This window comes from Myxine glutinosa, chromosome 3 (genome assembly GCF_964187855.1).
Source record: "Myxine glutinosa chromosome 3, kmMyxGlut1.1, whole genome shotgun sequence".
Lineage (NCBI taxonomy): Eukaryota > Metazoa > Chordata > Myxini > Myxiniformes > Myxinidae > Myxine > Myxine glutinosa.
In genome coordinates, this window is record NC_136263.1 from 29,471,127 (window position 1) to 29,485,370 (window position 14,244).

At 45.2% G+C, this 14,244-nt stretch overlaps 1 protein-coding gene across 1 annotated transcript in view; it reads right to left on the minus strand.

The window, feature by feature from the left end:
- Positions 1 to 554: 554 nt before the first annotated feature.
- LOC144888176 (uncharacterized) overlaps positions 555 to 14,244 on the minus strand; it is a 79,756-nt gene continuing 66,066 nt past the window's right edge. The window contains exons 10-11 of the mRNA XM_078773555.1: positions 2,184 to 2,311; positions 555 to 2,087 (exon numbers count right to left, since the gene is read on the minus strand). Coding sequence (XP_078629681.1) covers positions 1,962 to 2,087; positions 2,184 to 2,311 — 254 coding nt within the window. The 3' untranslated portion in view covers positions 555 to 1,961. The remainder of the gene's footprint in view (positions 2,088 to 2,183; positions 2,312 to 14,244) is intronic.

Below are 14,244 nucleotides of genomic sequence, written 5' to 3' on the forward strand. Positions count from 1 at the left end.
ATGGAATATTTACCAATATGAACAGTGATGTGGCTTTTATTGAAATTCAAAAGATAGTTTAGATTTTGATGATTTACGTGTGATATGATTTGACGGATGTTTATATGAATCGTATTCGTTTAAAATAAAAAATTTCTGCCTTCAATTTCTGATATTTTGCCTTTTCATTTTGGCTTCCCAATTGAAGCCCCCGCCCCCACCCCCCCACCCATAGGGCGGGTATCGTTGCGAGTTCATTCTAATTCTTGCTTTTTCTTTATTTCTCTCTTTCTTTATCTATCTGTCTTCAGAGAAGTGAACTCTTTCAGAATTTCTTTTTTCTGGAAGGTTCACTTCGCTGCGCTTGGATGGGTTTGAGGGTAGTGAGTAGCGGCTGAAACCCGAATCCTATCCAGGTTCCTCCTGATGACTCCATCTTTGCTCTTTACCATTTTTTTTGATTCCTTCTGATGACTCCAATGCAGTCTTTGGTTTTCTGTTTCATCTAATGGGCGTATGGATCGAGATCTGTTGGTGAAAATGGTGGGATACAGCAAACAAACTTGGCCGCTTGATTCGATTGAATGCACCTTTTATTTCGGAATCCAAATAGAAATTTCCAACAAAATTCAACTAATACAGGGGAGCCATTATAGTTTGAGTCGGGTACAACAAAGTTATTAACTGGACGAGAAGAATGACATTCAATGAGAAAGAACAGATCAGCAACAGGAAAACATATAAATCAACAACTTGACTCAGTTGGAAAAGAAAGAACAAGGATTTATTTTCAAGTTTACCGATGAGATTAGTCCTTAAAAGATGAAGGATCTCATGTAAACCAAATCAAAACGATGGCCTATTATAAACAACAAAGTTGTACATTTAAATTCACATTCAAACAAGAAATAAACAATTAAACCCTCAATGTTTGAATAACAGTTCTTTGCCTGTTTAACTTACAGGACATGAAAGGAAGAAAAATATATTAAACAATTTCAACAACTTCAAAAGGTCGGGTCCATTGTCATACTGGTTCTGTCTTCGACAATCAAACACTTCCTCAATTCTTTATCAATTTTCCAACAACTGAGAAAAACTTGAAAAGCAGCTATAAAAGAAAAAGTAAATAAATGCGCCATCATCTGTCCAAACTCAGAACCACAACATTATCCACATACTATAGACCAGTGGGTAGTTAACTCACCTCCTCACTTTCTCACTCATATATTTCTGCTTCACATAGCATTTTCCCTGCACACATCTTTTGTGCACAGGTGACAAACAAACAAGACTCATCGAGGAATAGGTTCCCAGGGCAGAATGGGGAAAAGAAAAAGGAATGAATGAAAATGGCTGAGTAATGACGTTCACGATTGCTCTTAAAGCCAAAGTTAGCCATTCATCGTGACATGCAACCAACTGTGTAAGAAAATGTACTCGGTGTGGGTGCTGCTGCCAACACGGCAATCAAGATAACAAACGGCGTAATTTAGTGCGTCAAGGAATAGCTGAGAAGACAAGACCAATAACTGTTACCTGCAGTTTTAAGCAGGAATTTGTAATTTGTTCAGGGTGCCGGTGATAACTTTCCGGCTCTTCACGAAAGACTGTGGGATCTTTAACATCCATCAACTAATGCCAGCAGACAGCGCACCCGGCTTTACGGCTATCGAAGAGACGGAGCACTTTGTGATGCAACACCCTGCCTGCGGAGTACCAATCGGACAGTTTATAGTCGGATTGGGATCCAATAAAGACAAGACAGCCCGAAGGCTGTTGCAAAACCTCCGCACCATCCTGCCGGTAAGCGATATTGAGAGTTTCCCTAACAAATACAACAACAAACAAAACAACAGGCATTTTAAAGGCCATTTTCCCTGCAAGAGCGGGGGTTAGCCTAGTTTCCCTAACAAATGGACATTAATATACCAAATGAAGAATGTGATGAAGGAACAAAGAAATATAAGACTGGCCAGCATTCAAACAACGTTGCTGTGATGTGCCTCTTCAATGGCTCTGGAAACAACCATAATTTTATCTATTGCAGCATCCATTTGGTCTTTAAATTCTTGTAGCAGTGCGGTCACACCTACCCACTCTCCATTCTGCATCACAAGGCAGCATAATAAACAAAACGGTCTGACAGGGAGCATTTGTGCGATTGTGACATGAAGCTCATCGTTTGTAAAAGGAAACCTCACCTTCACACTCTCATCCTGTTCACTTGTGAGCTGCTTCAAGAGCGCATGCACTCTCTCATCCTGTTCACTTGTAAGCAGCTCTGGTAACGCAGTCACACTCAAAGGTCGGGAGTTCTCAAAATCATAGTCTGCAAAAGATTTTTCATCGCTTATACAACCTTTTTTTTAATATCCAATTTTTAAAATTTTTTTATACAACTTGCGGAAGAGAACACTGCTCAATGTCAAATATTCCTCAACAATTTTTTGGTTCCAATCTCCTTCACATTACGTCGGTTAATCCAAACGCCATTGGAATTTAATGTATTTCCTCCAATAAATTCCCCTCCACCTCCCCTTAGAAGGGCATTTAAAAAATATGATGCCCAGTGCATTTATTGGAGTTTACTATAGTCTTTGTTCACTGATGTTCACCAATAAACACTGACATTTACCATTGTCTTTGTTCTACGACAGTAAACCTGGGTGGAAGATGCTTTTAGAAGTGTTATGTACACGGCTGGTGGAAAATGGTGTATGCATGGCTGGAAGTGTTTTTTTTTTTTCGTGGAAGATGCTTTTAGAAGTTATTTATTTTGGAAGTTCTTTTTATTCATTTATCCTCACAAGATTTGTCTGTCATTCATTCTTTCCTGGATTTTCTGTTTCCATCCTTTCCCTCTCCCTTAATTTTTTTTTTTTTTTTTTGTTGTATACTGAATCGAGGCTCGTGAAAGAGCTAACATTTACTTCACAAACAAATCAACCAGACAAACAAAATACCCAAAAAGAGGGAGCAGAACACAAGATGGGGAGAAGGGGAAGCACACAAACACAACATCCGAGAGCAGGGAGATGTGTGGAAGGGAGAGGGCCCGGGGGGAGGAGGCATGGGAAGGGGGGGGGGGGGGGAGGGAGAAGTATAAAACACAAGGACACCAAGGACTTCCTGGACAGAAGTTGGTATTTCAAAAAAGTGGAATTGGGGTGAAATTAGCGGGGGTAGAAAAGATCAAGGTTTTGGATGGGGGAAGATAAGAGATGGTGGTGAACAGCTGTTTTAAAGACTTGGAGGGTGGAGTGGGATTGAAGAGAGTGAGGGAGTTTGTTCCAGAGGCGGGAGAAAAGAGGAATGAAGGAGTGAAGGTGAGCAGAGAGTCTTGATTTTGGCAGTTTAACCATAAGAGGGTTGCAGGCAGATCTTGTGCGACCTGTAGGAATATTTGCGGGACAGAGCCCAGAGAGAGCTGGGGGGGGGGGGGGGGGCAAGGCCAGAGAGGAGTCGGTAGAAGACGGAAAGACCACCAACCTGCCTGTGGTGAGTGAGTGAGAGGCCCTTGGAGTTAGCTTCATCACGGGAGATTCCAATGATTCTGAATGCTTTGGTTTCAACAGTGTGAAGGCGAGCTAGGTGTGAGGCAGGAGCACCAGCCCAGAGGGGAGAGCAGTATTCCATTGAGCTGCAGATGAAAGCCTTTTATGTGGTGAGGAGCTCAGGTGTGCCAAGGAAGGACTTCGCACGACGGAGGATGCCCAGTCGACGACTGGCTTTGGAGGCCAGATTTGAAATGTGGTTTTCCCAGGAAAGATCATGGCAGATATTGAGACCCAAAAGCTTGAGTGACAGAACTTCTTGGAGAGGATTATTCAGAAAGTGGATGGGAGGGTTTTCAGTCGGTCTTTTCGGAGAGACATCGTAAGAGTGTGAGATTTGTCAGGATTGAAAGACATGTTCCACTTGTTTGCCCAGTCTGTGATTTTGTCAAGGTCTGCAGAGAGTGAGGAGGCTGCAGACTGCCGATCTGAGGGATGAAGAATGGAGCGACAGAGAGGAGAGTCGTCAGCAAAGAGATAGAGAGGATTTTCAAGAGAGTCAGAGAGATCACTGATGAAGACCAGAAAAAGCACAGGGCCCAGAACACTGCCTTGGGGAACTCCAGCCTGAACAGGAAGAGGAGATGAGAGAAACCCATTCAGGGCCACACGTTGACTCCGACTAGAGAGGAAGTCCGCCAGCCATGCGTGGAGATTTCCATGGATACTAAAAGAGGAGAGTTTGGTGAGCAGAGCGGGGTGCCAGACCGTATCGAAGGCACGTGATATGTCAAGGGAGACTGCTCTAATTTCCTGTTTGGCATTGAGGACCTCCATCCATTGTTGAGAAAGCAGAAGCAGCATGTCCAGAGTGGAGTGTCCAGGTCTGAAACCAAATTGATGATCAGAGATAAAGCCATTAGAGAAGAGGAAAGATTTCATATCTGAAGCAATGATGGATTCCATGACTTTGCTGATAATTGGGAGAAGGCCGATTGGTCTGTAGTTGCTGGGATCTGTTTTTGCACCTTTTTTGTGCAAAGCGATGATGTTGGCAGATTTCCAAGCAGATGGAAGATGACCTTGAGCAAAAGAGAGGGTGAAGAGAACAGAGAGAGGGAGTGAAAGAGCGGAAGAACATGATTTTAGGACCCGTGGGCTGATGCCGTCAGGTCCAGTTGCAGAATCAGAGTCGAGGGTTGACAGAAACTTTTCCACCTTGTCAGGAGGAAAGGACACAGAGTCCAGGAGCAGCTGGGTACGACTGGGTACGGAGAGGGATGGGTTTGGGTACCGAGAGGGACTTCTTCTCCTTCCACCGTTGCACACCTTCACTTTCGCATTCCCACATCCGATAGCTGTGTCGCTGGACCCTCTGACTAATCTGCGAAGCCCAGGCGCCCTGTCAGGTGACAAATTTGATACGTGCCGCCGCAAGTGACGTCACTACACAGGGAAACATCGGTGCCAGTTTCAGTTAGGACGTAGAAGCCAGAGTCAACAGGTGTAAGGTGTGCATAGGGTCCGTCCTGTCCCCATCTATTTCTATCTCAGCTCATCTTCATCGCCAATCAGACATTCCCTCATTCTTTGCCAATCAGCCATTTCTCCCTTCCACTTCAGATGCAAGATGCCAGCATATTGTACCACAGAGTGTTAAGTCATTGATAATGTTGTGAGGGCAGATCTGTCATGTCGGGGATAAGAGGGAATGTATACTCGCTGTAATTGTTGTACATGTACAGTATGTAATTCCATTGTTTTCTCTGCTTGTAAATACTTGTTTGGTCTGGTTTGTTTGTTTGGTCTCCTTCCTCATCCCTTACTACCCTTGAACCATCTCCCCATATAATATCAAACATATATTCATCTGGATTTCTTGATATTTCTGTATCCCAAATAAAAAATTTTACAACAGGAAACCAATAAACTTTCTTCTGAATTTCTAAAAGAGCTTTGCATTTTATAAACTTTGAAACCTTTTCATTGTTTAACATTTTAATTAAATCTACATTTGCAGGTCCATTAACACTAGTATAAAGCCAATCTATTATTGAAAAACTCCCATTCTTATGTTGTATAACATTTATTAAAATACCGAATACCCTTTTCTTGTAGGTATGCTTGGATACAGAAATGACAATTTTCTTGAAGTCTTTTTGTTGTCATTTATGTATCAGAAATATATGAGATTAATATGATGACAGGTAATACAACCTCCCCATCTTCCTGCTAAATCAGTTTGTATTCCCCGGCTTAATATAAAAAAAATCCTGTTCTTTGTGTTTTCATGAAATAAACTATAGCAAAACTGTTGTTGACTTTAGCTTTATTATAAAATAAAATAAAAATAACCACCTTTAGAGGCCATTTTTCCCCGCAAAGCGGGGGTTGGCCTTTTTCTGGAACCGTGGTTGTTGTTGTTGTTTTTTGGTCCCCTTTTTGAAGCAATGTTTTACGGCCGGATGCCCCTCCTGACGCCAACCCTTTTTGCCGCCTTTTAACGACAAACAGGGAATTACCAGTGAACTGGTACTCAATTAGCCGACCTCGGAAGGATGACAGGTTGAGTCAACCCCCCTGGCGTTAATTCAGCGATCGACCGGGATTCGAACCCAGGATCCTAGGATCCTAAGCCACCCTAGCCGCTAGCCCAACACCAGGGCTTTCTTTATTAAATTCCTTTATTTGTTGATAACCAACAGTGGTTCCACATATCTCATTATCCTCACCAAGTGGATAATATTCTTCTTTACGTGATTGATTTCATTATTGTAGGTCGTGTAGGTTTATTGAAAAAGACCAGTTATACCCGAAATCAGACATATTATACGGAAATCATCAAAATGTGGGTGGGTTCATCAAAAATGTAGTGGTTTGAGAGGATCATTAACCAGTGTGGCAGCTACATTCAAATGTAAGGTGTGCACAGAGGGAGCTGCAGATGGAGGAAATGTTGAGTTGGATCTTGGAGAGGGCGTGAAGCTGGAAGGTGTGAAAACATTATGTTACCCAGGAGACATGCTGAATGCAGAAGGTGGATCAGACTCGGCAACGGTTGCTAGAGTGAGATGTGCATGGAAGAAGTTTCGGGAACTGAGTGGCGGGCTGACGAGGAGGGGAGTGTCGTTGAAGCTGAAGGGAAAGGTATATGCTGCATGTGTGAGAAGTGTTATGATTTATGGGAGCAAGACATGGGTAATGAAAGTAGAGCAGCAACGAAGGTTGGAAAGGGTGGAAATGTGAATGGTTCGGTGGATGTGTGGAGTATCGTTGAGAGAGAGAGGAAGACAAATTATGAATTGCGAAAGATGATGGGAATAGAGCCTGTGATTGATGCTGTGAAGAGGAACAGGTTGAGATGGTTTGGTCATGTGTTGAGGAAGGATGAAAGTGACTGGTTGAGAAGAGTGATGGAAATGAATGTAGAAGGAAGTAGAGGACGGGGAAGACCGAGAAAGACTTGGCTAAAGATGGTCGAAGAAGAAATGCGGGCAAGGAGGTTAACAAGGGGAGATGCAGAAAATAGGGCAAAATGGAGAAAATTGTCATGGGGACCGCAAGGCTAACCCTCGCTCTTGCAGGGAAAATGGTCTTTAAAATGCATATTGTTGTTGTTGTATTATGAATACAAACCCAATGAGAACCATTGTGTGTCTAAATTCATAATAATATTCTTTGTATTCTTGGACAACTTTGTTAATTCATCTCATACAAATAACCACATTATCAATTTTTGTTTTTTTACAATATTTAGTAAGTTCGACATTTGACGTTGTATTCTTTCCAAATCGTTTTAAACCATTTATCCATTTATTTATGAAAAATATATAATCCATCACCCCTTTTAGTTCGTTTTACACCTGCCTGTGCGATAGAAGAGAAATGATAGAAGAGAAATAACTCAAGAAAATGAAAAAGTTCAGAGAAAATTCTACCCCCGTTAATACACCACAAATTCACCTTTTTCAAATTCCGTTTTCTAGTAAGTCCTCGTGGTGTCCATTTGTTTAATACTGTGCACCCAGCCCCAGCCCTCTCTCTTCCACAGATATCCCGATGGCCATGTTCTCCACTGTTGTTGTGGTTTCCCCTCTCTCCCACTCCCTTTATTATACGTTTCATGTGTGTTTTTATGTGTCAGCTCTTACAAGAGCCTCCACTTTGTGGACAATATATGTGTGTGTGTACACACACACAATATATATATATATATATATATATATATATATATATATATATATATATACATATATATATATATATACATATATATATATATATATATATATATATACATATATATATATATATATATACATATATATATATATATATATATATATACATATAATATATACATATATATATATATATATATACATATATATATATATACATATATATATATATATATACATACATATATATATATATATATATATATATATATACATATATAATATATATATATATATATATATATATATATATATATATATATATATATATATATATATATATATATATATATATTGTTGTGGAAATGAGAATTGTGTTTTTTTATTGTTGTAAAAAATATCACCCTCCTTCCTCCAGTTGTTGTGTATAAAGGTCAAAGGGCGTCCCTTAGTTAGGTCATATACAATCACGTTAGCCAATCATAGATTTCCTCCTTGTTGGTAGTTATTTCCTTATTCTGTGTATTAGGTTAAGGCTTTGTCTTCCATTGATTAATACTCCATTGCACCGAATTCAAATAGATAGATCCCCTTTTTTCAAATTCCCCCAAAGCCTTTATTACCAACTGCATTTGCCTCCATTGAGCACGCGGTCGGCTCGGAGAAGAAAGGCATGTCTCCACCTCGTCATCGAGGGGAGGAGTGAGCCAGCCCTTGCCGACCAACCCAGAACGAGGGGTTTGGCTTGAGAGGGCGGAGGAAGAGCAATCTGGGAGGTTCGGGAAGGTTCAAGGGGGGGGCTTTTATAACCCGCGGGAGACGCCCCCACCTCAGATGAGTCCAGATGAGCTATGCAGATGAGCTACGGAGATGAGCACAGAGGATGAGCGCTTAAAAAGCACGCGACGCACCTGAGACGAGCTGCGTGATCCAGGAGAGGAGAGAGGGATGTCCCATGAGCTTTAAACCACCACAGCTTTGAGCTCCGACGGCAGTTTTCGACCGTGGCCGCGAAGGAACGGCGGCTGCTGAACGTGCCGATCGAGAAGGGGGCGGCGGCTGCTCACTCCCGGCCCGACCGTGCTCCGGTTCCAGTTGGACCTTCCCCTCCTTCCAGCCAATCGTTCCTGCCTTCATTCCCCATTCGTGTGAGTCTGTCTTTTGTTTGTTCTGTCCTGGGTTAAGAAAGACTGCATAGGTAAGCTAAGGTGCACTGTGTCCGCTTCTTCTTCTTCTGTTTTTATTTTATTATCCTTCCTCCTCCTTGGTTGCTTTCAATTGTGTAAATAGTAAATAAATCATATTGGTATTTCTTACCCTTTGCCTTTCTTTCCTCTACATCCGTTGTTGTTGTCTTTTCCCTCATTGGACACCTGTGGCACGATTTTGGCCAACGTTTCAGGATCGGGTTAGTCTTGGTAACAGTTCATGCTGCGGTTGCTAAACACCGCTCGGCAATCGATTAACATCTGTCCGCGGTACGAACGGGGCTGTGCACCGGCCTTTCCGGAGGTCGCGGTGCAGCTTCAGGGACCACGTCGGTCAGTCACAAACGAGGGGACTAATCCCCCCTCAAAGGGGAACCATAGGCCGACGTTGGGTTCCGCAACAATATATATATATTATTACGGATACGGAGTACGGCTCTCCCCCTTAGCAAGAGGTGGTTAGCCCCTTGTCTTGTTAAGCTGACCGTCTCCGCTCCTTGTACTTGTAACGCTCTCCCGTGGGATGGAACGGATCAGGGTTATGGGTCCAGGGTTTATCCCGAATATCTTTATCCGTCCCTCTGCAGAACAGGGAGACAAGTACCGCTCGAACCCCGGTTTTAGATGTTCTCGTTGCCGAGCGGTTTTAGCAACACGAAGTTCGAACCATTAACAAATACGAAACCCGATTCATATGCGTCAGCCAAATCGTGCCACAGGTACTCAATGGGGGAAATCACAAAGACGATCGGATGTGGAAGAAGAAGCCAAAGTAAGGAGGAACAGGAATTTATTAACCAATTATGTACAAATCAAAGAAACCAAGGGAGAAGGAAAGAAACGAAAATAATTTACAGAAGAAGAGGACAGTGCAATTCTAGCTTATCTACAGGCTTAACTTAAACCCCAGACAACACAGACAAACAGACGACAGTCAGACTTACACGGGGATGATGACAGGAATGGCAGGAGGTTCGTTCATCTGGCAAGCTTCCGTTCCGACCCACGACTCTCTCTCTCTCTCTGTCGGTAACACTGGGATTCTCCTCTCCAGTACCTCGAACCCAGCTCCAGCCTCGAACCCAGCTCAGCAGCACGCACAGCTTCTCGTACCAGCCCAGTAGTATGTACTCCCCTTGCGCGATTGTCGCACGCATATCTCAAGCGGGGGCGTGACACGCCCTCGGCCGATTGGGTACCACCCCCGTGCTCTGTTTTGTGGCCTTATATGGCAATGCCACGGTCTTGTTACCTTACTTGGGCATGGAGCTGAACAGCCCCGCCCCCGTGGCACGCCATGGGCTTGTCTCTTCTCGGCGACCCCGCCCTTCTTGTCCAAACAGAGCACGGAGCACATATTCACAAGGGCGGCGAACGCCGCTTCCAAACCAGGGCCAGTTGAGAGGGCGCGCACCCCACGCTTGTCAAGCGGTTTTGCACAGAGAGGGAGAGTTTGGCTGGGAAATGCAATCCTTGAAGGGGACCTATCTTATTTCATTTGGTGCAATGCAGAGTCAATTAATGGGAAACAGAGCCTTAAACTAACATAGAATAAAGAAATAACTATAGAGAGGTTCTATGATTGGCTACGTGCTTGTACATGGACTAGCTAAGGGGACGACCTTTGACCTTTACCACAAATGGAGGTATTTACAAGAACTATTTACTCGAGGGTCATATTTACAAAGACAGGATTCTCAAATCCGTTACACTGCACCCTCATTCTCCAGGCACGTCCCGGGCCTATAAAACTTTACTTAATGTGACACGCAGGTGTAATTCCCTCTACAATTAATCTGATCCTGAGTGTGACAGTTTAAAAACACAAATAAGTATGTCCCGCTGTTGCATTGCACCCTACCTAACAGATTCACGCCCACAGGATAACCGAATTGCGGAATGGTTTTCAAACTATACATGTACGGTGGGGAGCATTATTTACAAGTTACACTATTTGGACTATTTACAAAACGCAACCCAGGACCTGCGATTTCTTTTGGAGGAAACAAAAAGAAAATCCTATGGATGGGGAGGAGACAGCCTGCACTGCATCGACGCACCAGCACCAATAAACACCAATAAAGAGCACCAAAAAGCACCAAAAAAACACCAAAGCACCGTCCAGTGCTCATTGCACATATTTCATCACAATAAAAACAACACACTGATGATCTTGTTCTTCTCTGCTCCCTCTGCTGGCCGATGTTCTTCCAGATGTTGTCTTTCTTCATGTTCTTCTTGCTTGCGGCCTATTTGCAAAAATAAAAATGAAAAATGCACAAAACGTGTCCGTTTTTATTTATGGCCCACAGGGGGCCAACTATGGGTGGTTCACCTGTATGGCATAGGTGCCACGTTACCGAGGTCCGCAAGCAAGATCTTCCTCTGGCCAACCTGGCCGGTCCCAACAGAGGGGACATGCCACAAAACTTGTGGTCCATAAGTGGTGCTTGGCCACAGACTGTGGTCCATAAGTGGTGCGTGGATGCAGGCAGCTGGTTGCGGAAATTTCGGGCACACCGACGCGGCCCCCCCGCACGCTCCCCTCAGTGCCCAGAGAGCATGATCCTCGGTTGGGAGAAGGAAGACAGAGAAGACAGGTTTGCGAGGGGTAAGGTCACAAGGGTACACATCAACAAAGGCAATGCAAGGTGAGGTGCGCAAGGAGAGCGAAGTGAGAAAGCTCGTCCCAACCGTACGCCACCCCCCCTGTCACCTACTCCACCCTTGCCCTTACCCATATTTACAACAATTTACAATTCGTCTCTAGCGTCACGTCTTCCCCATATCTCCCCTAATACAAAATTCGTCACAATCCCTCTAACCAAATTTGCCATCATCCAAATTCCTCATCAATTCCTCATAAGGAGGAAGAGATGGAACATCAAGCACAATGTCACACCCACGTCATGATGCGTCTCACAGTTCAAACATTTGCACAAAAAATAACCAAAACATGACATGGTGTGGAGTTACGTCACCTCAGGTGAGTGGATGTAGATGGTGCGAGGAGATTCTTAATCCTAACTATCCTCTAAATGACTTTAATACACTTTACACTACCCGGGGTCTTTCCCTGCCAATCCATTGGCCATCTTACACTCTATGTGGTTTTAAGAACCAATTCCCATTGCCCAAACTGTGGTGCTTCATCAATTTGGGGTCTCACTTCCCCGGTTCAACTCCCTGTGCCTTTGCACAATTTCGGGACTGAGTCGTGTGGCTCCCCTAACAGGTCTACTTACCTGTGCGCCTCCGCCACTGAAGTTGCCACCCGAGCTTACCTAGCTCCTCACCCGACCTATCTACCTGGGGAAGGCCCTCCTTGGCGCTTACCCCCTCGGTGCCCTCTCTGGCATTGGGCTACCCGGGTCCTTCCTCTGGATCCTCGGGCCCCATTGAACTCTAACAACCCCCAGAGCCCACCTGCGGTCTCACCTGGCCGACAAACTACCAGTGGCGGAGCGCTCAACCAACGATCCCTCTAACAGGCCACACGCCCAGTCTTTTCCACGTCACTAATGCACCCATCCAAACACCATTCTTCCACACGCACCACAGATGCCAATATCGAACCACAATTTACCTATACCCTCTACCTAACTCTTAAACTACCCTCCCCGGATATTCGTGATGGGGGTCCATCCTCCCCATACACTCCTTCGCACCAACCACTCCACTCCAGATTTTCCACCATACTCACTCCACACCATCCATTCCATACTCCATATATTCCATACCATTTATTCCATACAACCATGCTCACCTGTATTTGCACACCTGTGCCATCACTCCTACACCTGGTGCTTCCTGCACCCTCCTTCCTCCAGGACCATTTGCTCAACACAACACACAATCACCATTACTCAGTCATACACTGCTCCATACACCTGTTCACTTCCACACCTGTGCAATCACACCTGGTGCCTCCTGCACCCTCCTTCCTCCCAGGCTTCTTCATTCAATACAATACAACACACAATCACAATTATTCACTCATACACTACTCCGTACACTTTCAACACAAATACACGGCACCATTCACGAGCATTGCCTCATTTGCTCAACATGCTCACCGGCAAAGATTCTCACACACACGGCATCATCTGATCTACCTGGGCTCCCCGTCTTCCCTTTAAACTAAGCACATACCACGTCATTAACAACCATTCTAACCTCTCTGTGTCCCCGACTACCTGTACAATGTCGCTACTTACTCCTTATGTCACCTATGGTCATTTTTCTAGATCCCTATACAATTATCCAAACCCTCCCTCGGCGAGCTTACACTGCCATAACCCCATAACTAGTGCTCATGCACCCCGGGAGTGAGGGATGGTGGGTTTGCCATCCCACCACCTCGGGCATCTTCCAGTATCAATTTTGCCATCAAATTCCTGCAAATCAAAATTTGCCAATCATTTGCCAATCAAATTTTGCTCATCAATTTTGCCAATCACAAATTCCCTATCCCGACCAAATGTCCTTTAACTTGAGCCTCGGTGCGTCTTTACCTGCTCAAAGCTCGGCTTCGCAAAGCCGAGCAATGAGTTCGGGTGGTTTGTCGCCTGCAGGTCGAGTCCGTCCGGCATTCGGTTCAAGGGAGGCGGCATGCTCGGCCCGAGTTTCCACGCACCATCTCGGCGCGGAACCTTTCGGTCTCCGGCCCGATGACCGAAGCTCGCCCGGTCGGAACCCCGTCCCCGCCAGGGGGCGAAGGTCCGACCTGGCCCCTCCTCCCCCGGAATCGCGCCGATCGCCGCTCTGATGCGGCACCGACCATTCAGTGCGGGACCCGGCCCGAATCGTGCGCGACGCTCCGAAGAGCGACGCGCTTACGGTCCCGGCCGGTCCTCGCTGCAAACAAAGCGCACCGCGCACGGAGTGCTCGCGTCGGCTACCCGTCGCCCTAAACGCTGCCCCGGTCAACGTCGATGCCTTACTCGCATACGCGACCCCTTTCACACTCATACATCCCATGCACTTCGTCAATTCCACCACCGTACTCCCTGTTACACACCACACTTCTCACGCACCTTCTTGTGCACATTCCCTTAACACACCTCCTCGCGCCCACTCCTTGGTCACATCCTCTGTGACAACCATGGGTGTGCCCTCTTTTGCACACCCGATCCCGCGCTTCGGTGCGCCCCCCCGCACACGCGCCACCAATAACTCAGGTGTACACTCTCGCACATGTTCCACCACCACCTTACTCTCCGGGTCACTCTCACCCTCGCACGTACACTCCGTATCGCTCTCACTCTTTGTGTCGCATTCATTCTCACTTCCGACAGCACACTCTGTTATCATGCACTCCTCCGTTACACACCACTCGCTGTCCGCACACTTCTCGCGTGCACTCTCCCCCGTTACGTA